Source organism: Scyliorhinus torazame, chromosome 7 (genome assembly GCF_047496885.1).
Source record: "Scyliorhinus torazame isolate Kashiwa2021f chromosome 7, sScyTor2.1, whole genome shotgun sequence".
In the NCBI taxonomy this organism is placed as follows: domain Eukaryota; kingdom Metazoa; phylum Chordata; class Chondrichthyes; order Carcharhiniformes; family Scyliorhinidae; genus Scyliorhinus; species Scyliorhinus torazame.
The window spans coordinates 275,013,102-275,038,980 of NC_092713.1; the positions used below are offsets into that span (position 1 = coordinate 275,013,102).

A 25,879-nucleotide genomic window follows, 5' to 3' on the forward strand; every position below is an offset into this window, starting at 1 on the left:
GTACAGTATGACTCTGTGACTCTCTAAATATCTTTTGTTTTTACTCTAGCTGCATATTTATGGATTGGAAGCCGTTTCAGGTGATGAATTTTCCTGGGTGATCTGGGGGTTGCCTTAATTGCCATGTGTGTTATCTATTATACCCTACACCCATGGGTAAGCCTGGTAGTCGCATATCCGAGCACCCACTTGCTCTGACTGGCATCATCGGTGGTAATGTTGATATAACTGCCTGTTCTGGAGAACAACCCATCAGTTAGTGTGTTATGCCTGTGTGGGCTGCCAACTGTAAGATGCCGCAAATATCTCCAGGAAAACTGTGCAAGGAGAGAGAGGCAAAGAAGCTGAATTTGTCATTGTGACAGCCTCCAGTAAAAAGTGGGAACCAGGCCCACTTGGCAGTCGGACATCACAAATCACAGAGTTGTTAGAGAGCAGAAGGAGGCCATTCGGCCCGTCATGTCTGCACCAGCTCTCCGAATGAGCAATTAATTTCTCTTCTCCCTGTAATTTTCTGCACATTCTTCCTTTTCAGCTAAAAATCTAACTCACCTCTGAATTCCTCGATTGAACCTGCCTTCACCACACTCCAGACCCTAACTGCTTGGTGGAGGGAAATGCATTTCCTTGTGTAGATTTTGCAGCTTTAACCAATTATGTAAAATCTGCACCCTTTTTTGATGCTTTCATGAGTGAGAAAAGTTTCACCTATTTACTCTGTCCAAACCCCTCATAATTTTGAATCCCTCCATCAAATCCTCTCTCAACTATCTCTTCTCCAAGGAAAACAGTTACAAATTCTACAATCTGTCTTCATAGTTGAGGTGCCTCATCCTCATTCTTGTGAATCTTTTCCTCACTGGCCCTAATGCCTTCACATCCTTCCTAAAATGCAATGTCAGAACTGGACTCAGTTCTCCAGTTGAGGTCTAACTAGTGTCTTATACAAGGTCAACATAACTTGTTAATAAAGTCCAGAATACTGTATGCCTTGTTAACTCTCTCAACCTGTCCTACCACATCCAATAGCTTGTGCACATATTCACCCAGGTCACTCTGCTCCTGCACACCCTTCAGAGTTGTTTCCTTCATTTTATATTGTCTCTCCATGTTCTCCTTACCAAAATGAATGACTTCACATTTCCCTGCATTGAACTTCATCTGCTAATTGTCTGCCCATTCCACCAATTTGTCTGTACATTTTTGAATAGTAGCCTCCTCACACTTCACAAACTTCCAATCTTTGAGTGATCCAGAGGTTTTGCAATTGTGCCCTGAACACCAAAGAGCAAGGATCCCAACACTGGCATCTGGGGAACGCCACTACAAACTCCAACCAGAAAAACATCTATTAAGCATTATTCTCTGTTTCCTTCCACGCAAAGCGGTGGCACGGTAGCACAGTGGTTAGCACTGTTGCTTCACAGCACCAGGGTCCCAGGTTCAAGTCTAGCTTGGTCACTGTCTGTGCGGAGTCTGCTCGTTCTCCCCGTATTTGCGTGGGTTTCCTCCAGATGCTTCGGTTTCCTTCCACAAGTCCCGAAAGACATGGGGTGGGATTCTCTGTTTTGCTGGGGCCCGGGGGTTTCCTGACGGCGTGGGGCTGCCCCACAATGGGAAACCCCATTAACCGGCTGTCGTAAAGGAGAATCCCGCCGACGGGCTGGGGCAGAAATGTGGCAGAGAATCCAGCCCATGGTGTTCGGTAATTTGGACATTCTGAATTCTCCCTCCGTGTATCTGAACAGCTGCTGGAATGTGGCAACTAGGGGCTTTTCACTGTAACTTCACGTAAGCCTACTTGTGACAATAAAGATCAAAAATTAAAACTAATTTTGCATCCATGTTGCTTCTTTTTTTTCTTCAGGAGTTATAACTTTTTTCATAAGTCTGTTGTGCGACATTCTATCATCTTCCTTTTGGAAGTCTATGTACAGCACATCAACATCATTGCCCTCATCAACCCTATCAGTTACCTCTTAAAAATACACCAGCAAGTTCGTGAAACGTGATTTACCTTTAACAAATTGTTATAACTAACACAAAACCTCCAGGATCAGACCAATTAGTCTCTCTCGGAGTCTCATTGAGTACGAGCTTCCTCGCTGAGGGGCGGGGGCCCCATCAACGGAGTCGTGGATATGGTGTATAAAAGCTCAACCTGAGTGGAAGCCGGGCAGAGACGTCCCTGCTGGAACCTGTGTACAATGTGTAATTAGTTACTTGTTCAGTGAACAAACAGTTTATTTTAGTCTCTCGTGTGGACTGCTCTGTGGACACAACACAAATCCATTCTGGCTTTCCTTAATTAGCTTGCATCTGTCGATCTGAAATTAATGTTATGCTGAATTATTGTTTCTAGAAGTCCCCCTCCGCCTCCCTCCCAGGTGCTGGGTTTATCCTCACACTCTTTTGAACAAGGATGCAACGTTTGCAATTGTCGGACCATCTAGAACCATCAGAGTGTCGAAGGAAGACTAGAATATCATGGGCAGTGCCTCTGCAAACTTCAGACTCACTTTCCCCAGTATCCTTGAATGTACCTTACCCATTCCTGGTACTTTATCAACTTTTAAGTAGACAACCTATCTAATAGCTCCTCCTTATCAATTTTACATCCTTGGGTTTTTTAATTACCTAGTCTTCCACTCTGACCTGGGTAGAGTGGGCTGCACTATAGCACAATGGTTAGCATTGTTGCTTCACAGCGTCAGGTTTCCAGGTTCAATTCCCGGCTTAGGTCACTGTCTGTACGGAGTCTGTATGTTCTCCCTGTGATTGCGTGGGTTTCCTCCGGGTGCTCTGGTTTCCTCCCACAGGTCCCTAAAGACGTGCTGTTAGGTAATTTGGACACTCTGAATTCTCCCTCTGTGTACCCGAACAGGGGCTTTTCACAGTGACTTCATTGCAGTGTTAATGGAAGCCTACTTGTGACAATAAAGATTATTATTATTATATCCTCTACCTTGGTGGATAAATATTCTTTATGGCCACTATTTTACCATACCCCTCATTTAACCATCCTTTTCTATTGATATGCCTATAGCAGCATAGGAATTCACTTTTATGTTCGCTGCCAGTCTCTTTCACACTCCTCTCGGCTTCTCTTATTTGTTTCCTCACTTCCCCTCTGAACCTCACCTATTCTGGCTGATTCTCCATTGTATTATCCACCTGAAAGCCTGTCATAAGCCTTTTTTTCTTTTGCATCTTAATCTGTCTCACTATCGTCATCCAGGGAGCTGTGGGTTTGTTTCTCCTACATTTCCTTTGAGAAAATACTTCCTGACTGTGCCTGAACTATCCTTTGAAGGTAACCAATTGTTCAGCTCACATTTTGCCTTCCCACTTGTAGAGAAGTTAAGGTTTAATCATTCTTTACAATGAGTTTGCAGTTGAATTATATGTAATGATCAAGTAAGTGAAGTATGTTTATTAGTTAATGTTATGTGATATTCTGCTTGGTTGGGACACTAGTACATCATGCAATTAACTCTTTATTTGCAGTCACACCCTGACTTGGCAAGTGAGAAACATTACATGGCCCCAAGCCATGTAACATTACACTTTAATTATCTAAATACAGAAAAATCTTTATGAAGCTTTGAAATTTGGCAGTCCAAGTCTGGGAACATCATACTTGCGAGCAATTAAATTGTATCAGTGGTACTCATACTGTCGTGACCCCCTGGACTTGTGCACCACGTACCCTGGAGTCACAACACAAATGAATTAACTAATAATTATTCTAATAATACCCAAAGCCTTTGGCCCTTGGCTGCCCAATAATTAGAGTCACCTGGTTTGTAAGTTTAAACACAATTATGTTTATTTATAAGAAAACTATACTGAAATACACAGTAGAAAAAGTTGGTTAATGATTAACTTTCATTTTAACTCTCCCCACCCTCTACACACACACATAAGACAGACAAACAGAGAGATTGAAAGGAGTAAAAGTTGGAAATGAAAGGAACAAGAACCTTTGTATCAGATGATGGCGTTTAGCATACTTTCTTCATAGTAAATTTGCAGAGTAAAGTCTTTGGTTTGCAGTCTGTCATGGTCTTTTCTACAGTTTAGAAATACAGTAACTCACAACCTTCCTGGAGAGACACTTATTTTCTCATAAAACTTTGCTTTCAGTTTGTGGTTTGTCTTCAGGCCTCGTTATTTCAGGAATGCATACCTACAGGCTTTTTGGAGAGAGAGAATCAGCCTTCACAGCAGCCTTCTGAAGAAGGTTAGCTGGGTCTTTCTGGATCTCTCTTCATGCTGCCAGAATTGAAACTGGAACCTTCTGGTTTCTGAAATGCATCTCAGTGGGCTAAGATCCAATTGCCATCTGTTATGGGCACAGCACAGACTTTTAGGCCAATTCATTGGCCACCAGTCAAATAAATCAAACCGAATCCCAGTCCATCTCTCTTACTGCTGCCGGCCAGTCTGCAGCTCCACTATAAACCAGCACTGGCTTCTGAATTCCTTTGCTTGAATTAAAGATACAGGCTGCTGTTTGCGGAATGACACATGTCCATTAATCAACCACGGATCAAAGTGTAACGACAAAAATAAAAGGGGAAATAATGGAATAAACAGGAAGGATCCTTACAATACTTATGACTCAGAGGGGAATTAAAAAGGCCTATTTTGTAAAACATAGAACATACAGTGCAGAAGTAGGCCATTTGGCCCATCGAGTCTGCACCGACCCACTTAAGCCCTCACTTCCACCCTATCCCCGTAACCCAATAACCCCATCTAACCTTTTTTGGACACGAAGGGTAATTTTAGCATGTCCAATCCACCTAACCTGTTCTTTGGACTGTGGAAACCGGAGCACCCACGCAGAAATGGGGAGAACGTGCAGACTCCGCACAGACAGTGAACCAGTGGGGAAGCGAACCTGGGACCCTGGCGCTGTGAAGCCACAGTGCTAACCACTTGTGCTACCGTGCTGCCCCAAAATTGTGAAACGTTCAGCACACTACTCTAAATTAGTTTAGTCCTTTTAACTTGGAGCATTGTAAAAAGTGATGAGCGGTCATTTTCATTCACAGCATGTTCTGTAATCTTCGCCAAAATTCCTTAATCAGTTTTTGCAGCGATGTAGTTCTTGTGATTTTATTCCCTCTCAACATGTCTTACTTGAATGTATTCTGCTTCATCGTGTATGTGTATCCTGTTACTGGATCGTGGCACTGTAGACCCGACCTATTATGTGAATCAGTAATCATTAGGCTTACAAACTCAGCAACTCAGCCATTATCCTGCAGGATGTCAATGCTGCACCCGATTTCTGCAAAGCTTTAGAGTGTGGTGGAGGCAGATTCAATCAAGGCCTTCAAAAGGTGGAAGCTGCAAGATAAGCAAATGGCTTAAGCCCGGTTTACAAGGCTGCTGATAAGGCCAATTTTATAAGAGTCCCAATGCATATATTGACCAGAGAAGGTAGGTTTGAGGCCGACAGTGGCAGAGTACCTGCGAGCAGATTTCTCAACTAGTACATAAAGGAAAGCGAGTTCATTTGACTGCTCCATTTCAAACATGAATTTGAACACAGATGGAGCTTGTTTATATTACCTAATCAAAGCATTTAACTAGTGACACTTATCTTTTATAAAAAGTAATGTTTACTACCAGTTATAAGGTATATTAAGTATTATTAAGGTTTATTTGTTTTTACCCTGCCCATGAAAGCCCATATCCCCCTATACCCACCCTGCCCATGTAACTGTCTAACTTTTGTTTAAAAAGGAAAGAATTGTACCTACCACTGCCTCTGGCATCCCATTCCAGGTGCTCACCACCTTCTGTGAGAAAAGATTTCCCCTCTGGTCTCTTTTGCATCTCTCCCCTCTCACCTTAAACCTATGCCCTCTAGTACTAGACTCATCTACGTTTGGGAAAAGTTGTTGACTTTCTACCTTATCTATGCTCCTCGTTATTTTATAGACCTCCTCCTACGTTCCAGGGAAAAAAGTTTGAGCCTATCCAGCCTCTCCTTATAACTCATCATTTGGGTGATAACTCAGACCATCAGGTCCTCGTAGCATCCTCGTAAATCTCTTCTGGACTCTTTCTAGTTTGACAATCTCCTTCCTACAATAGGGTGACCAGAACTGAACATACTACTCCATGTGTGGCCTTACCAATGTCTTGTACATCGTCAACAAGATGTCACCACTCCTGTATTGAAGATTTGACCAATAAAATCTAGCATGCTGAATGCCTTCTTCACCACCCTGTCCACCTGCGACTCCACCTTCAAGGAGCTATGAACCTGTACCCTAGATCTCTTTGTTCTGTAACTCTCCCCAACTCCCTACCATTAACTGAGTAGGTCCTGCCCTGATTTGATCTAACAAATTGCATCACCTCACATTTATGCAAATTAAACTCCATCTGCCATTCATCAGCCTACTGGCCCAATTGGTCACGATCCTGTTGCAATCTTACATAACCTTCTTCACTCTCCACTATGGCACCAATCTTGGTGTCATCTGCAAACTTACTAACCATGCCTCCTACGTTTTCATCCAAGTCATTAATATATATGACAAATAACAGTGACCCAGCGCCGATCCCTGAGGTACACCGCTGGTCACAGGCCTCCAGGCTGAAAACCCCTCCACAACCACCCTTTGGCTTCAGTCACCAAGCCAATTTTGTATCCAATTGTCCACCTCACCCTGGATCCCGTGAGATTTAACCTTTTGCAGTACCTTGTCAAAGGCCTTGCTACAGTCCATGTGGACAATGTCGACTGCACTGCTCTCATCTACCTTCTTGGTTACCCCTTCAAAAACTCGTGAGACATGACTTACCCCTTACAAAGCCATGTTGACTTTCCCTAATTAGCCCTTGCCTGTCTAATTGCCTGTGGATCCTTCCCTCAGAATACCTTCTAACAATTTACCCACTACAGAAGTAAGGCTAACCGATCTGTAGTCCCCATACTTATCCTTACAGCCCTTCTTAAACAAGGGCACAACATTTACTACCCTCCAGTCTTCAGGCACCTCTCCTGTGGCTGTCAGAGATTCAAATATCTCAGCTAGGGGGCCGGCAATTTCCTCCCTAGCCTCCCACAACACCCTGGGATACATTTCATCAGATCCCGGGGATCTATCTACCTTGATGCGCGTTAATACCTCCAGCACCTCCTTCTCTGCACTCCTCAAAACATCAATTTTTATTTCCCCAATTTCCCTAACATTCGTGCCTTTTTCAACAGTAAATATTGACAGGAAATATTCAATTAAGACCTCTCCCATCCCTTGTGGATCTGCACATAGATGACCTTGTTTATCCTTAAGAGGCCCTACCCTCTCCCTGATCACCCTTTATGTATCTGTAAAATCTCTTTGGATTTTCCTTTGCCCGATATGTCAAGACAATCTCATGTCCCCTTTTTGCCCTCCTGATTTCTCTCTTAACTCTACTCCGACAAGCTCTTTACTCGTCAAGGGATCCACTTGATCTCAGCTGCCTATGCATGCCATATGCCTCTTTCTTCCTTTTGACCATGGCCTCAATATCCCGAGTCATCCAGAGTTCCCTCCTTCCACCAGCCTTACCCTTCACTCTAAAGAGGAATGTGCTCACCCTGAACCCTAGCTAACTCCTTTTTGAAAGACTCTCACTTACCAGCTGCCCCCATGCCTGTAAACAGGCACCCCCAATCAACTTTTGAAAGTTCCCACCTAATACCCTTGAAATTGGCCTTTCCCCAATTTAGAATTTTAAACTTTTGGGCCAGAACTATCATTCTCCATAGCTATTTGAAAACTAATGGAATTATGGTCACTGGTCCCAAAGTGATCCCTCACTAACACTTCCGTCACCTGCCCTTCCTTATTCCCCAAGCGGAGGTCAAGCTTTGCCCCCTCTCTAGTCTGGCCATCCACATATAGAATGAGGAATTCTTCCTGAATACACTTGACAAGTTTCTCTCCATCCAAACCCCTTGTGCTATGGCTATCCCAGTCAATGTTGGGGCAGTTAAAATCCCCTACTATTACCACCCTATTTTTCCGGCAGCTATCTGTAATCTCCTTACATATTTGCTTCTTGATTTCCTGCTGACTATTTGGGGGCCTATAGTACAATCCTATCAAAGTCATCTCACCCTTCTTATTTTTCAGTTCTACCTATATAGACTCAATGGGCGAATCCTCGGATATATCCTCTCTCTGCACTGCCATGATATTGTCTCTAATCAAAAACGCAACTCCCCCTCATTTCTTACATCCAGTTCTATCTTTCCTACAGCATCTTTATCCCGGAACATTTAGCTGCCAGTCCTGCCCATCCTTTAGCCATGTTTCAGTAATAGCTATAATATCCCAGTCCCATATACCTATCCCTGTCCTGAGTTCTTCTGCCTTGCCCGTTAGGCCTCTTGCATTGAAATAAATGCAGTTCAATCTGTTTCTCTGCCTTCTACTTTTCTCCTCACTGACTTTTGTTTCTATCCTCTCTTTACTACCTCTGACTTCCTGCATTGGTTCCCACCCCCCTGCCACAATAGTTTAAACACTCCCAAAATATCTCCAAATTTGCAGACGACACTAAGCTGGGTGGCAGTGTGTGCTGTGAATAGGATGCAAAGAGGCTACAGGGTGACTTGGATAGGCTGGCTGAGTGGGGGCAAATACTTGAAAAAGCAATATAATGTGGGTAAATGTGAGGTTATCCACTTTGGTAGCAAAAACAGGAAGGCAGATTATTATCTGAATGGGGGCCGTTTAAGAAAAGGGGAAGTGCAACAAGACCTGGGTGTCATGGTGGAACAGTAACCGAAGGTTGGCATGCAGGTACAGCAGGTGGTGAGGAAAGCTAATGGCACGCTGGCCTTCATAGCAAGAGGATTTGAGTACAGGAGTAGGGATGTCTTGCTACAGTCATACAGGCCTTGAGGCCACACCTTGAGTATTGTGTGCAGTTTTGGACTCCTAGTTTGAGGAAGGACATTCTTGCTATTGAGGGTGTCCAGCAAAGGTTCACCAGACTAATTCACGGGATGGCAGGACTGACATATGAAGAAAGACTGGATCAGCTGGGCTTGTATTTACTGGAGTTTAGAAGAATGAGAGGGGATCTCATAGAAACATATAAAATCCTGATGGGACTGGACAGACTAGTTGCGGGAAGAATGTCCCCAGTATTGGGAACATCCAGAACTAGGGGTCACAGCCCAAGAATAAGGGGGAAGCTTTTCAGGTTTGAGATGAGGAAGAACTTCACCTCTCAGAGAGTTGGGAACTTGTGGAATTCTCTACCACAGAAAGCTGTTGGGGCCAATTCATTGGATATATTCAAGAGGGAGCTGGACATGGCCCTTGTGGCTAAAGGGGTCAAGGGATATGGAGAGAAAGCAGGAGTAGGAGACTGAATTTGCATGATCAGCCATGATCATATTGAATGGTGGTGCAGGCTCGAAGGGCTGCACCTATTTCCAATGTTTCTATGCTACGAAGTATACTGACAATCAATTTAAAATTGTCAGTCAGGCTTGCAATGTCGGTCCATTTTTATATACTGGAAATTATCACATTGTTATTTTCAAACATTTTTATATATATATATATATATAAATTTAGAGTACCCAATTCATTTTTTCCAATTAAGGGACAATTTAGTGTGGCCAATCCACCTACCCTGCACATCTTTGGGTTATGGGGGCGAAACCCACGCAACCACAGCGAGAATGTACAAATTCAACACGGACAGTGACCCAGAGCCGGGATCAAACCTGGCGCCATGGGGCAGCAGTGCTACCCACCATGCCGCCCCATTATTTTCAAAAATAAAGAACATGTGTCCACACATTGTGCCTATTGTGGTGGTGTGTATTAAGGGTAATACGGTACACCATGAATGCCGAGGAGCCATTGGAGGACAGATGCTGGATCCTGATTGGATCCGCCACCTACTGGGCTCCACCCAGATAGGCGGGGTATAAGAACCTGGGTTAATCCCCGCAGCTGCATTCTGTGACTGAGCTGCTGGGGAACGAGTCTGAACAAGTCTGCTCAATAAAGTCTCGATTGAAGTTCTTTACGTCTCACCTCATGTGTGATCGATGGTGCTACAATTTATTGAGCAGACTTAAAAAGGAATATGGAGCTCCGGATCGCCCCGGAGTGCCTGCGAATCGGCCCCCAAGCAGCTAACGCAACATCGGCGTTTAAACACTGGCTGGCGTGCTTTGAGGGGTACCTCCGAACGGCCCCCGGCAGACCGACGGAAGACCAGAAGATGCAGGTCCTGCATTCCAGAGTGAGTCCCGAAATCTACTCATCACTCATCGAGGACGCGGAAGAATTCCCAGCGGCGTTCAACTTGCTGAAGGAGATCTACATTAAGCCCGTCAACCAGGTCTACGCACGCTACCAGCTCGCGATGAGACGACAAATCCCCGGGGAAATCGCTAGACGATTTCTTCAATGCTCTAACGATCCTGGGACGAAACTGCAACTGCCCAGCGGTTACGGCGAACGAACATATGGACCTCCTGATCAGAGACGCTTACGTAGCAGGTTTGGCATCGTCGCAAATTCGCCAGAGACTTTTAGAGAAAGACTCTCTCGGACTCAGAGGTACGGGCCCTCGCAGCCTCCCTCGACGTGGCCTCCCAAAACGCCCGCGCCTATGCCCCCAACCGCGCTGCAGCCCCTTGGGCTCCGTGGACCCCCGCCGCGACCGACCCCCCGGCAACCCCCACCCCTCCGCAAGCGTGCACAGCCAGAATCCCAGACCACCCGGGGGGGGGCCCCGCTGCTATTTCTGCGGGCAACCAAAACACCCCCGCCAGCGCTTCCCGGCCCGCTCGGCCACCTGCAAAAGCTGCGGTAAAAAGGGGCACTACGCAGCGGTGTGCCAGTCCCGTGGGGTCGCCGCTATCTCCGGGGAACAAATGGGACCACGGGCTCCACCCCCCCAGTGACCCACGGGCGGCCAACGGGCGCCGCCATTTTGGATCCCGGACACCACGAGGGGGGGACGGGCGCCGCCATCTTCCTACCCACGGGCCACGTGCGATCCATGGGAACGGCCATTTTGTCCACCCCTGGCCGCGTGCGACTCATGGGAGCGGCCATTTTGTCCACCCCCGACCGCATGCGATCCATGGACGCCGCCATCTTGGCTGACAGGCAAGGACCCCAGCGTGGACGGCTCCACACTGCCTGAAGACAACGATCTGATACACCAACCACGTTTGGCATCGGTGACCCTCGACCAATCGCGGCCCCGGACGCTCCAGACGACAACGACAAAGGTGCTGGTGAACGGGCACGAGACGCCGTGTTTGATCGATTGGGGGAGCATGGAGAGTTTTATTCACCCGGACACGGTAAGACGCTGTTCTCTTGTAATTCGGCCAAGCACCCAAAAATGTTTCCTGGCGGCGGGGTCCCACTCCATTGAAATCAAAGGGTTCTGCATCGCAAACCTAACGGTGCAAGGGAGAGAGTTCAAAAATTACCGGCTGTATGTCCTTCCCCACCTCTGCGCTCCCACCCTCCTGGGGTTGGACTTCCAATGCAACCTCCAGAGCTTAACATTCAAATTTGGCGGCCCTATACCCCCACTGACTATCTGCGGCCTCGCGACACTCAAGGTCAAACCACCCTCCCTGTTTGCGAACCTCACCCCGGATTGCAAACCTGTCGCCACTAGGAGCAGACGGTACAGCACCCAGGACCAGACATTTATCAGGTCCGAAGTCCAGCGGCTGCTGAAGGAAGGCATAATCCAGGCCAGCAATAGTCCCTGGAGAGCCCAGGTCGTAGTGGTGAAGACAGGGGAGAAGCAAAGGATGGTCGTAGACTACAGTCAGACCATCAACAGGTACACGCAGCTAGATGCGTGCCCTCTTCCCCGCATATCCGACATGGTCAATCGGATTGCACACCACAAGGTCTTCTCCACCGTGGACCTTAAGTCCGCCTACCACCAGCTCCCCATTCGCCCCAGTGACCGCAAGTACACGGCCTTCGAAGCAGATGGGCGGTTATACCACTTCTTAAGGGTTCCATTCGGCGTCACGAACGGAGTCTCGGTCTTCCAACGGGAGATGGACCGAATGGTCGACCAGCACGGTTTACGGGCCACGTTCCCGTACCTCGACAACGTCACCATCTGCGGCCACGACCAGCAGGACCACGACGCCAACCTCCAAAAATTCCTCCAGACCGCTTACGCCCTCAACCTCACCTACAACGAGGAAAAATGCGTGTTTAGCACTGACCGTCTAGCCGTCCTTGGCTACGTAGTGCTTAATGGAGTGATAGGCCCCGACCCCGAACGCATGCGCCCCCTCATGGAGTTCCCTCTCCCCCACTGTACCAAAGCCCTGAAACGCTGCCTGGGCTTCTTTTCTTATTACGCCCAACGGGCCCCCCAGTACGCAGACAAGGCCCGCCCACTAATCCAGTCCACTACTTTTCCCCTGTCGACAGAGGCCCGCCAGGCCTTCAGCCGCATCAAAGCGGATATCGCAAAGGCCACGATGCACGCCATCGACGAGTTCCTCCCCTTCCAAGTCGCTGGCGGTCACGCTCAACCAAGCAGGCAGACCCGTGGCCTTTTTCTCCCGGACCCTACACGCTTCAGAAATTCGCCACTCCTCAGTAGAAAAGGAGGCCCAAGCCATAGTGGAAGCTGTGCGACATTGGAGGCATTACCTGGCCGGTAGGAGATTCACTCTCCTCACTGACCAACGGTCGGTAGCCTTCATGTTCGATAATGCACAGCGGGGCAAGATAAAAAACGACAAGATCCTGCGGTGGAGGATCGAACTCTCCACCTACAATTATGAGATCTTGTACCGTCCCGGAAAGCTGAACGAGCCGTCCGATGCCCTATCTCGCGGCACTTGTGCCAACGCACAAGTGGAGTGGACCGTCTCCAAGCCCTCCACGAGGACCTCTGCCACCCGGGGGTCACTCGTTTCTACCACTTCATAAAGGCCCGCAACCTCCCTTACTCCGTCGAGGACGTCCGAACAGTCACCAGGAACTGCCAAATCTGCGCAGAATGCAAACCGCATTTTTTCAGGCCAGATAGAGCGCACCTGATAAAGGCTTCCCGTCCCTTTGAATGCCTCAGTTTGGACTTCAAAGGCCCCTTCCCCTCCACCGATCGCAACACGTACTTTCTTAACGTCATTGACGAATACTCCCGTTTCCCCTTCGCCATCCCCTGCCCCGACATGACCGCGGCCGCGGTCATTAAAGCCCTCGGCACCATCTTTACCTTGTTCGGTTTCCCCGCCTACATCCATAGCGACAGGGGGTCCTCCTTCATGAGTGACGAGCTGCGTCAATTCCTGCTCAGTAAGGGCATAGCCTCGAGCAGGACGACCAGCTACAACCCCCGGGGGAACGGGCAGGTAGAGAGGGAGAACGGAACGGTCTGGAAGACCGTCCTACTGGCCCTACGGTCCAGGAGTCTCCCAACGTCCCGCTGGCAGGAAGTACTCCCGGATGCCCTTCATTCTATCCGGTCCCTGCTGTGTACCACCACTAACCAAACAACTCACGAGCGCCTCCTGGTCTTCTCTAGGAGGTCCGCTTCTGGAACGTCACTTCCGACCTGGCTGGCAGCCCCGGGACCCATCCTGCTCTGGAAACATGTGCGGGCGCACAAATCAGACCCACTGGTGGAGAAGGTACATCTACTCCACGCAAACCCGCAGTACGCCTACGTGGCGTACCCAGACGGCCGACAGGACACTGTCTCTCTGCGGGACCTGGCGCCCGCCGGAGCTCCCCCCCCCCCCCAAATCACAAATCACCTCCCCCTTACTCCCGCCGGTGCACCCCACAGCCACCCCCTTCCCGGGGGGGATCAGTTCTCCTCCCAGGCCCATCCAGGGGTAAGGAAACAGAGGGGGACAGCGCGATGCTCCCAGAGTCGACCGGACCCGAGCCAGCACCACCACCACCACCCGGGCTGAGACGATCGGAAAGGGCGACCAGAGCACCATCTCGACTCATCGAATCGACTTAAGATGCATATAATTCTGTGGGCCCAGTAAAGCGGCATTGTTGTAAATAGTTAACGCTGCAAATCAGGTAAAATGTGAATAATTCGGTGGCCCAGTAAAAGCGGCATGATTGTATATAGTTCAATGGTTAAGGCACCGACCCTGTAAACCCCGACCACCATACCACCCACCACCCCGCCGGGTTCTTTTTTAACAAGGGGAGAATGTGGTGGTATGTATTAAGGGTAATACGGTACACCAGGAATGCTGAGGAGCCATTGGAGGACAGATGCTGGATCCCGATTGGATCCGCCGCCTACTGGGCTCCACCCAGATAGGCGGGGTATAAGAACCTGGGTTAATCCCTGCAGCTGCATTCTGTGATGGAGCTGTTGGGGAACGAGTCTGAACAAGTGTGCTCAATAAAGCCTCGATTGAAGTTCTTTACGTCTCGCCTCGTGTTTGATCGATAGTGCCACACCTATTTCAACTACATTAGCGACAGGCATTCGCTGATTCATTCTCCAGGGCAGTGCCTTGACCAATCAGGTTGCCTGGTTTAAATTTCAAACAGTGCTTGGCAGGTATCGGTCAGTGATCATCAACTGGTGCACTCTCCATGGCAACTCCTCTACCAATCAGAGTACACTTGACAATCAATCAGCATTCTCTTCTCATAAAGCATAAATTGTTATTTTTCCCTTATACTGGTATTCCTGAAAAGAATCCTGATGAGTGCAAGATGAAAAGCTTCAGCATGTCTCTTTTTTCACCAGTTATAGCTTCTTGTTTGGCTCATTGTATTGTGCACTACTCTGAAGTAGCTTGGGAGGTTGTCCTGAATTAAAGGTGCCACATGGTGCTGCTAAAAGCAGGAGTGTGCAAAATTCACAAAAGGGTTCCAATCATTAGGACAAAGTCAACCCATAAAAAGTATAGAACCAGAAAAGTTATTCCAGCCAATGTGATCTATCCCAATGGTCTTTCTGCACAATTCTTATCTCTCTCGATCACTATTTTGTCCAAGAACTAACACAACTCTCTCCAATCCCTGCTGATATGAATCCCCACTGCTTCTCTGGGCAGCTTCTACCCCACATTCATTGCTGTCTGCATCCAGTATCTAAAACTAAACTGTCTTTCACACACTCCATTTGCTAAAGTTGAGACCAACTTGAAATTGTTGAATTTTTGACTCTGTTAAACTAATTGAGGTTCGGGTTGATAAACATTAATTGAGACAAATTAGACAAATCTTTTTAAAACTGGAGGGGCAGGCTTGATTTCAAACAGAAACTAAGTTAGAGGAATAAATTCAAATTCAAATCAAATGCTCAGCATCCCAAACACACTAAAGTTTGACTGTAAAATATATCTTCTCCAAGTCACGCATGATGACAGATTGCAACCGCCTAGGTACGTTTAGATCAAACTCCGTCAGCTACTCCTATTTTTAAAAATGGCATGTGACATCCTTGGCATGTGTATTGGATTGCCACTTGTGCTAAACCACTGGTGCACCTGTATTAAGTGATGTAAGGTAGGACCTGTACTACAGGTTCGCCGGTAGCCCCTGCCTGCTGGCTCCGCCCAATAGGCGGAGTATAAATATGCGTGTACTCCATTCAGCAGCTATTTCGCCAGCTGCATTTGGGAGGCCACACATCTTAGAGCAATAAAGCCTCAGTTGTATCCAACTCTAGTCTTTGTTCAATTGATCGTGCTTCAATTTATTGCTCTAAGATTTTCTAAAAGATGGACCTGCGAATCAAACCAGATTGCCTGCAGCTGGATCTGCAATCAAGCAACGCCAAAACGGACTTTAATCACTGGATAGCTTGCTTCGAGGCGTACATCAACTCAGCGACCACCCCTGTTCTGGAGGCTCAGAAGATACAGATCCTGTACTCAAGGTTGAGCTCCAACGTGTTTCCGCTGATCCGGGACGACCGAACTACGCTGACGCATGGTGCTTCTCAAGGAAAACTACGCACAGAAGACGAACACGCTCTTCGCCAGGCACGTACTCGCCACTCACTCTCAACTCACTGCTGAGTCCATAAAGACTTCTGGCGGGTCCTAATCCCACTCGTCCGGGACTGTGACTGTCAGGCCGTTACGGCCACTGAACATTCCAACCTTCTTATGCGGGACGCGTTCGTAACGGGGATTGGGTCGGACATCATACGCCAAAGACTGTTAGAAGGGGCCACGCTCGACCTAGCTGAAACAAAGAAGCAAGCGCTCTCCATGACGGTTGCCTCATGTAACATATTCAGGCTTACCCCACCAGCCGCACAGCCCACCCCTCCTAGACCACACAGACGGCAGCCCCAGCGGGGGCCTTACCCAGCCAGTATGCCTGCGCCACACGCCAGCCTGCGCACCCCGGGGGTCCCCGATGTTACTTCTGCGGCCAGCAGAAGCACCCTCGCCAACGCTGCCCATGCTGCCCTTTACCAGGCTTGCGCAAAAAGAGGCCCTTCGCCGCGTTGTGCCAGGCCCGCGCAGTCGCCGCTATACCCTCCACCCCCTTAGCCTACATGTATCACCACATTCACCCCTTGTTTAGAAGGAAGTCCAGGCTGAAAATATGGAGTAGCAAACACAGTAACAAACAGAGTCCATCAGGAGGTTCCGTGTCGTCAGAGATCAAGACGAACGACGGGTTTGGTCATGGGCACCGCCATCTTCATCTTCCCGGACCACGTGCGGCTAGTGGGCGCCGCCATCTTCACCTCCCCGGAACACGCGCGGCCAGTGGGCACTGCCATCTTCACCTCCCGGGGCCACACGTGGCCAGCGAGCGCCGCCACCTTCACCTCCCGGGGCCATGCGCAGCCAGTGGGCACCGCCATCTTCTCCCCCCCAGTCCACATGCGGCCCATGGGTGCCGCCATCTTGTCCAACCCCCGCAACATGCGGCCCATGGGCGCCGCCATTTTGTCCCCCGCAGGATCTTCAGACGCCGCCATCTTGTCTTCCCCACAGGACATGGACACCGACAGCATTCCAGGACCTGGGCCCCCCAGGCTCCCCATCATCCGACATCAGCGACGACCGACCACGACTTGCACCGGTGACGATCGACCAGTCTCGTCCGCACAACCTGGCCACCGCATCGACCAGCGTGAAAATCAATGGCCACGTGACCTTTTGCCTGCTGGACTCCGGGAGCACCGAAAGCTTCATACACCCGGGTATGGTAAGGCGCTACTTCCTCGCGGTACACCCCGCCAACCAAAGAACTTCCCTGGCCTCTGTATCCCATTCCGTCGCGATCCGGGGGTTCTGCACGGTCACACTCACGGTCCAGGGCGTAGAATTCAGCGGCTTCCGCCACTACGTCCTCCCTAACCTGTGCGCTGCCCTACTACTCACCCTGGACTTCCAGTGTAACCTCCAGAGCCTAACCTTCACATTCGGCGGGCCCCTACAACCCTTCACTGTGTGTGGCCTCACGACCCTAAAGGTCGATCCGCCTTCCCTTTTCACCAGGCGCGCATGATCTGGCCGGGAGAAGTGCGACTTGCACTCCGCACAGAGCTGGCAGTCCCTGGTGATTGTCCGTACTTCCTCGATGGAGTAGGGCAGGTTGCGGGCCTTTATGAAATGGTACAACCATGTGACTCACGGCTGACAAAGGCTGTCGTGCAGGGTCCAGAGTCGGTCTACATGTGCGCTGGCATATGTACCTCGGGAAAGGATGTCTGGGGGCTCGTTGAGTTTGCCGGGGCAATACAAAATCTCGTAATTATAGGTGGAGAGCTCGATCCTCCAGCTCAAGATTTTATCGTTTTTGATCTTGCCCCACTGTGTGTTATTGAACATGAAGGCTACCGACCGTTGGTCAGTGAGGAGGGTGAATCTCCTGCCTGCCAGGTAATGCCTCCAATGCCGCACAGCTTCAACGATGGCCTGGGCCTCTTCTTCGACAGATGAGTGCCAAATATCTGAGGCATGAAGGGTGCGGGAAAAGAATGCCACGAGTCTGCCTGCCTGATTGAGGGTGGTGGCTGGGGCGACGTCCAAAGCATCGCTCTCTACTTGAAAGGGCAGTGTCTCGTCTACTGCGTGCATCCCGGCCTTGGCGATATCGGCTCTGATACGGGCGAAGGCCTGCTGTGCCTCAGCCGTCAGGGGGAAATGAGTGAACTGAATGAGTGGGCGGGCCTTGTCCGCATAGTTTGGGACCCACTGGGCATAGTACGAGAAGAACCCCAGGCAGTGTTTGAGAGCCTTGGGACAGTGGGGGAGGGGAAGCTCCATGACGGGGCGCATGCGGTCGGGTTCGAGCCCCAGAACTCCGTTCTGGACCACATAGCCGAGTATGGCTAAGCGGGTCGTGCTAATCACGCACTTCTCCTTGTTGTAGGTGAGGTTTAGGAGAGTGGCGGTGTGGAGAAATTTGGCAAGGTTGGCATCGTGGTCCTGCTGGTCATGGCCGCAGATGTTGACGTTGTCTACATACGGGAAGGTGGCCCGCAAACCGTACCGGTCGACCATTTGGTCCATCTCCCTTTGGAAGACCGGGACCCCGTTAGTGATGCCGAAGGGAACCCTGAGGAAGTGATAGAGACGACCGTCCGCCTTGAATGCGGTGCATGGACGGTCTGATTTACGAATGGGGAGCTGGTGGTAAGCGGATTTGAGGTCTACCGTTGAGAAGACCCGGTCCTGTGCAATCTGATTGACCATATCAGATATGGGTGGGAGGGAGTACGCGTCGAGCTGCGTGTACCGATTGATGGTCTGGCTATAGTCCATGACCATTCTGTGTTTCTCCCCAGTTTTAAAGACTACCACTTGGGCTCTCCAGGGGCTGTTGCTGGCCTCGATAATGCCCTCCTGAAGCAGCCGCTGGACCTCGGAACTGATCCCTCGGACCTAATGAAGGTCCTGTCCTGGGTGCTGTACCGTCTGCTCCTGGTGGTGACGAATTTGCAATCCGGGGTTAGATTGTACACGAGGATCTTGGTGTCAGCATGAATGTCGCAGTCTTCAAAGACTCTCATCCTTAGATGTCTGAATGAGTTCCGCATCAATGTCAGTCTTAGATGAGAAGTGGCTCCCCAGGTAAGGAAAATGTTCTATGTTTGGTAGGGTTTCTCTATTGGTCTTGATTGATGGAGAGTCCAGAACTTGCCCTGGTGTGGGCTGGTAAAAAAACTTGAGCCTTCTTGGGGTTGAGGCTGAGATTGAATCTTTGGTGTGCTTCCGCGAAGGTGTCAAGCATGGCTTGGAGATTCTCTTCTGCAAGAGTGGAGACGGCGATGTTATTCACATACTGAAGTTCCACAAGCGATATCAGTATGATTTTATTCTTGGATTTAAACCGGTTGAGGTTCAAGACAATGTCCACACTATCTGGGAAGCTCCACTGGGAAACTTGACAAGGTGGCGGATAGTGACGAGGAAGATGGAGAAAAGGGCGGGGATGGAGACACATTCCTGCTTGACTCCAGTCTTGACCTCAAATGTTTCTGTCGTATTTCCGTTGGGAGGACTGTTGCTAATATCCTGCCGTGGAGGAGTCGGAGGATGTTGATAAATTTCTCTGAAGATCCGACTAGCCTTGTCCCCATATTCATACACCGCCCCTCCAGCCCACCATAACTGGCGTACCGCTTTCCTAGTCGATAGTAAATCAAATTTAATTTGAAGCGCCTTCCTGCTGATCAATAACTCGTGTTGGTTTCTCCATCTACTTCCCATCCACCTCCAAAATTTCATCCACTAGGCGCTGGTGTTCCTCTCTCACTTCTCTGTCCATCTGTGCATTGTATGAGATTATTTCTCCCACACTACTGCTTTAAGAGGCTTCCCAAACCATTGAAGGCGAGACCTCCCCATTATTATTATGCATGATATATTCATCGATAACTTCACTCATGTTTTGTAACAGCCCGAATCCGCCAACAATCCCACACCCATCCGCCAAAAGCCGGTCTTTGAATTGGCCCCTTCTCCAAGATTACTTCTACCAAGTGTGGGGCATGGTCCAAAATAATTATGGTGATTTCCTCACCCCCGGTAGTAGCGCCCTCCCTATGATGAAAAAAAATCAATCCTTGAATATACAATGTGTACTGGGGAGAAGAAGGAGTCCCTCCGGGCCTACACACCCCACCTCCTTCATAAATGCTGCCAAACAGGGCAGCACGGTGGCACAGTGGTTAGCATTGCTGCCTACGGCGCTGAGGACCCAGGTTCGAATCCTGGCCCTGGGTCACTGTCCGTGTGGAGTTTGCACATTCTCCCTGTGTCTGTGTGGGTTTCACCCCCACAACCCAAAGATGTGCAGGGTAGGTGGATTGCCCATGTTAAATTGCCCCTCAATTGGAGAAAAAATAATTGGGTACTCTAAATTTAAATAAAAAGGAAAAAAATAAATAAATGCTGCCAAACTTTCACCACACCTGAAGGAGTAAATGTGTGCAGCTTTGAATGATCTAACTTTGGGTTCAGTACAGTGTTTAAATCCCCACTTAGACTTGGAATGGCTGCCACCAGCCTTTTCATAAATCCTACATCGTCCCAGTTCAAAGAATATATATTGACTAGTACTACCGGTCTTGCCTCCAATGTACCTTTGACGATGAAGTACCTGCCCCTTGATTCTACTATTACTTTCCTCATCTGGAACCAAACTCTTTTGCTGACCAATATTAGCACCCCTCAGGTTCTGCTGTTAAAACCTGAGTTGAACACCTGACATTTGGAGTCATAACCGATCCTTTACCCTCAAATGAGTCTCCTGTAACAGAACCATGTCAGCTTTCATACTCTTCAGATTTGAGAGACGCTCGTCCTCTTCACCAGCCCTCCCAGCCCCCTTACGTTCCATGTCACCAACCAGACCAGGAATCTCTCACCCCCATCTCCTCCTGTTCAATCATCACCCTCTGAGGGGCATGTCTGTCTCTCTGCCAAAATTTTTAATTCCTCATCTCATTTTTATAACATTTGGCCTCACCCGCTGCATGGGCCCGATGCTTATCCCTTACCTCCATAAGCCAGCTTTCCACAAACCCCCATAAATCCCCCAGATATTTACTCTTGAAACTGCTTTCCTCATCCTTACCCCTATTCCCCATTCATTCACTCCTCCTAGGCTGGCCGAGTCCTGTTTTAGAAGGTTCAACCCGCCACAGTAATTCCCCTCACCGTGCTTCCGTTCACGAGCCAGTTCCAGCTTACTAGCAAGGTGGCTCCCATTAACGCCCTCTTCATTAACGTCTTAAACATAAGGGACTTTACATTGCCCTTCTCCCTACTTCTGTTTTTTAATTGTTTTTTTTCCCCTTCTTAAACATACAAATTTCCTATCCTAGTTCTTTCCTAAACATTTCTATATAATCCTAAGATAATACAACTAACCAAATATGTTAATAAACAGCAAAACCATCTATAAGGGGATAACTATAACACAATATCCCATCACCTCCAAACCAATCCAATCTAACCATAATATCAGAGCCGCAACGCAAGATTTAATCCAGTCCCAGGCCTTCAGCCCTTACAAATGCTTCCGCCATCTCTACAGAATCAAATAAAAAGTTCCTTGGAGTTGTATGTCACTTATAACCTCGCCAGGTAGACCATTCTGGATTGTATATTCCTTTTATAGAGCGCTGCTTTCGCCTGGTTGAAAGCCATACGTTTTTTCATCAATTCCATTGTCACATCTTGATCGATGCGAATGGCGTTGCCTTCCAATCTCACCTCCCGTTTCAGATTCACCTATTGCAACACTCGTTCCTTAGTCTGATACCTGCTGAAGTAAATGATCACTGCTCTCGGGTGTTTGGTTCACCTGTAGTTTCAGGCAAAGTGATGGGTGGGCATCGTCGAGCTCGAAAGGGGTAACCTCCTCTTCTTCACCCAACAGCTGTGCAAACATTCAGCCAAAGTATTCTGTTGCTCTCTGGCCTTTTAGCCCTTCCAGCAGCCCCACAATCCGAAGATTGTTCTGTCTTGAAGCTGCTCAACGTTAATCTTTTTTCTGAGCTATTTCTTCATCTTCCACTGCTTCTGGTGGAGTTTGATGGACATAGAGGAGTGGATGAGCTGGTGGTCTATCCAGAAGTCATCTGCACTGGTTTTTGCTTTGGTGATGAGGGCATCCTTTTAGTCTCTGGATCGGATGATGTCGAAGGCGATCATGTGCCAGAGCTTTGATCATTGATGTCACCAAGAAGTCTTTTTGGCGGAACAGTGTGAGTGACAGTGATGACAAGCTAGTGTTTCCCACAATTGGTGAGCAGAAGGTGAGAAGCATGATCTTAAAGCCACTATGGAGGCATGGTTACAAGGAGATCAAAGCTGGGAATTAAATATTCAGGGATATGTGACTTATTATTAGGAACGGCAAAAAGGAGAGGATGATGGGTACCTTTGTTCGGACGAGATGGAAGAGTACAAGAGTAAGAAAGGATTTTTGTCAGAAAATGTGGAATCCATATGGACGAAGGTGAGAAATAACAAAAGGAAGAAGATACTGGTGGGAGCAGTGTATAGGCCCTCCAACAGCAGCTATACTGTAAGACGAGTATAAATCTGGAGATAATGAAGGCATGTAAAAAAATAGTACTTTAATCTTCATGTGGACTGGAAAAATCAAATTGGCAGAGGTAGTCATGAGGAAGAATTCATTGAGTGTTTCCCAGAACATTATATGGTGGACCCAACCAGGGATCAGGCTGATTCTGGCAATGTGCACCCAGACAGGTTTAACAAACAATCTCAGACTAAATGATGCACTAGGAAACAGTGACCATACACGGTACAATTTAGCATTCAGTTTGGGTGTGAGGAATAACCGTGCTAGACTTAAATAAGGGAAATTACAAATGAATGAGGGCAGCATTGGCTGGAGTGGACTGGGGAAGGAGTTTAGCAGAAAATATGGTTGATCAGCAATGGCAGACATTTATGAAAATAATTCATGACTCACGGCAAAAATATATCTCAGTGAGGAAAAAGGATTCTCGGAAGAGGATAAATCAGCCACGATTAACCAAGGAAGTTAAAGATAGCATTAAACTGAACGTAAAAAACATAAAATATGGTCAAGGTTAGTGGTAAACCAGAGGATTGGGAAAGTTCCCAAAAAAATAAACAAAAGGTGACCAAAAACATAATAAAGAGGGAGAAGATAAACTATGAGAGGAAATTAGCAAATAATATAAAAACAGACAGTGAGATCTTCTTTAAACATATAAAAAGGAATAGAGAGGCCAAAGTGAACATAGGTCCATTGAAGAATGAGACTGGAGAGAAAATAATGCGGAACCAGGAAATGGCAGAGGAGTTGAATGAATACTTTGTGTCAGTCTTCTCAGGTTGGAAGACACCAATAACATTCCAATAACACTAAATAATCAAGTGGCGGAGGTCAGGGAGGAAACAAATGAAATTATCACGAGAGAAAAATTACTAGGTAAACTAGTGGGGTGAAAGTCTGAGAATTCCCCGGGACCTGATGGGTTGCACCCTAGGACATTAAAAGAACTAGCTACAGAAATAATAATAATCTTTATTAGTGTCACAGGTAGGCAATGAAGTGACTGTGAAAATCCTCTAGTCGCCACACTCCAGAGCCTGTTTGGGTACATGAGGGAGAATTCAGAATGTCCAATTCATCTAACAATCACGTCTTTCGGGACTTGTAGGAGGAAACCGGGGCACCCGGATGAAACCCACACAGGCACAGGGAGAATGTGCAAACTCCACCCAGTCACCCGAGGTCAGAATCGAACCCAGGACTCTAATACTGTGATGCAGCAGTGTTAACCACAGTGCCACCATGCTGCCTCAATGGGCCAAATGTCCCACTTTTGCTCTTATGGTCTTCTGGGTCTCCTGGTGGGGGAGGATGGGATTTGTTAGGTCAGTGGGCAGTTGGGTCAGGGCGAGGCATCATTCAGGTCAGGGAATGGGTTGAGTTGGGGAATTTGGGTCGTGGTGGACGTGTTGAGGGTCGGGTCACAAGGATTGCCGTTCGGGTCGGAGGGTTGAGCCGTGGGGTGTTCCTATGGTCAGACAAATCAGATGGGAGGCTGTCGGGGGATGTTTGGGTCAGGTTGGGTGTGGAGCGTCCTGTGGGGTATCCTGTGCATATAGCGGAGTGGGGTTTTTCATTCAGGGGCCGGTTTAGCACAGTGGGCTGAACAGTTGGCTAGTAATGCAGAGCAAGACCAGCAGCGCGAGCTCAATTCCCGTAGCGGCCTCCCCGAACAGGCGCCGAAATGTGGCGACTAGGGGCTTTTCACAGTAACTTCATTGAAGCCTACTTGTGACAATAAGCGATTATTATCGACGGGGCTGGTTTAGCTCAGTGGGCTAAACAGCTGGTTTGTAATGGAGAACAAGGCAACAGTTTGGGTTCAAATGCTGTGCCGGCCTCCCCGAACAGGCGCCGGAATGTGGCGACTATGGGCTTTTCACAGTAACTTCATTGAAGCCTACTTGTGACAATGTGATTATCATATTATTGGGGACGGATTGGGGTTCCCCTGGGGCATTGGAGTTGTGGGAGGTGTCCTGTGCAGGCCAGGTCTGGGTTTTAAAATTGTTACTCTGAAGTTAGAAGCAGTTTTTTCCTTCTCATTCCATCAGAGTAAAATTAATATCAAACTGGCAGAACGAGGGTGGCATGGTGGCGCAGTGGTTTGCACTGCTGCCTGCGGCGTCGAGGACACAGGTTCGATCCTGGCCCTGGGTCACCATCTGTGTGGAGTTTCCACATTCTCCCCATGTCTGCGTGGATTTGACCCTCACAACCCAGGGGTATTTGCCACGTTAAATTGCCCCTTAATTGGAACAAAATAAGTGGGTGCTCTAAATTTATTTTCAATAAACTGGCAGAGCTATCCAAAATTAGTGAGTTAAATAGGAATGGGCATCTTTGGGACGCCCCACTCACGCCCTTGCGAAGCTGGAGACACAGGAAATTGTCAGATTGACTATTGCCAGTGTAAAGACTATTCCTCCAGCCACTTACCTCGCTGACGATGGTGGAGATGTACTGATCCTTACTGTACTCCCAACCATCCAAACAGGGCTCCTGTTCCACCTCAGACATATTGATGGAACCTGGGTCGGCAAACGTCGCTGAAAGATTCCTGATCACATCCAACCGGTACCGTCTGCACTGGCTGTGCTGGAGTTTGCCTCTTCCTTGTTCCAGAGGGATAGTCCGATTCAGCCACGCTTCACTCAGATTGAGATTCCCGGGAATTAAACAGCGATGCTCCGGAACATCCCCGACAAAAACTATGGACATTCCACAGAAACCGTTGGGGAAGATGCTGGCGCTCAAAAGGAAGAAGATCATTTTCTGGAAGGGTCCCCAATCTCCGAGGAAAGCGGTGATTTCATCGTAATCCCGCATGTTAGTGACGGGAGGACTGAGAGCGACTGACTGACCTCCCGAAAACTGCAGCAATTTACCTTCGGGGGCGGAGCGGAACCACAGCCTGGAGTTATTTCAAAGTCCATTTAAACCTCAATCGTTTCCACCGACACATCCAATCCGCACCCCGCCCCCAGAGCCCCTCCCAACCTCACCACATTCTTCTTTCAATTTCAACATTGAAGTGGTTTTCTTCTGGAGCGAGAAACACTAACTTTTTCGTAACTTTAAAGAAATGTTATTCCAAATATTACGATTTCGGTTTACTGACTCCTGGCAAGGGATGAAAATAATTATTTGAAAACATGTTGAACGTACAGGCTGCGTGGAGACGGCCCAATCATTCCAACCAGCTGGATGTGTTTTGGGGAATTTAGGGGCGGGATTCTTTGTTTGGGAGACCTTGGGCGCGATCTTGCGGCCTCGTTGCACTCATGCTCAAGTGTAATGAGGCCGGTGAATAGCGG

General features: G+C 48.4%; 1 protein-coding gene across 1 annotated transcript in view; it reads right to left on the bottom strand.

Moving 5' to 3' along the window:
• LOC140427050 (organic cation/carnitine transporter 2-like) overlaps positions 1-25,508 on the bottom strand; it is a 196,339-nt gene extending 170,831 nt beyond the window's left edge. Inside the window, exon 1 of the mRNA XM_072512495.1 lies at positions 25,002-25,508. Coding sequence (XP_072368596.1) covers positions 25,002-25,391 — 390 coding nt within the window. The 5' untranslated portion in view covers positions 25,392-25,508. The remainder of the gene's footprint in view (positions 1-25,001) is intronic.
• Positions 25,509-25,879: the final 371 nt, after the last annotated feature.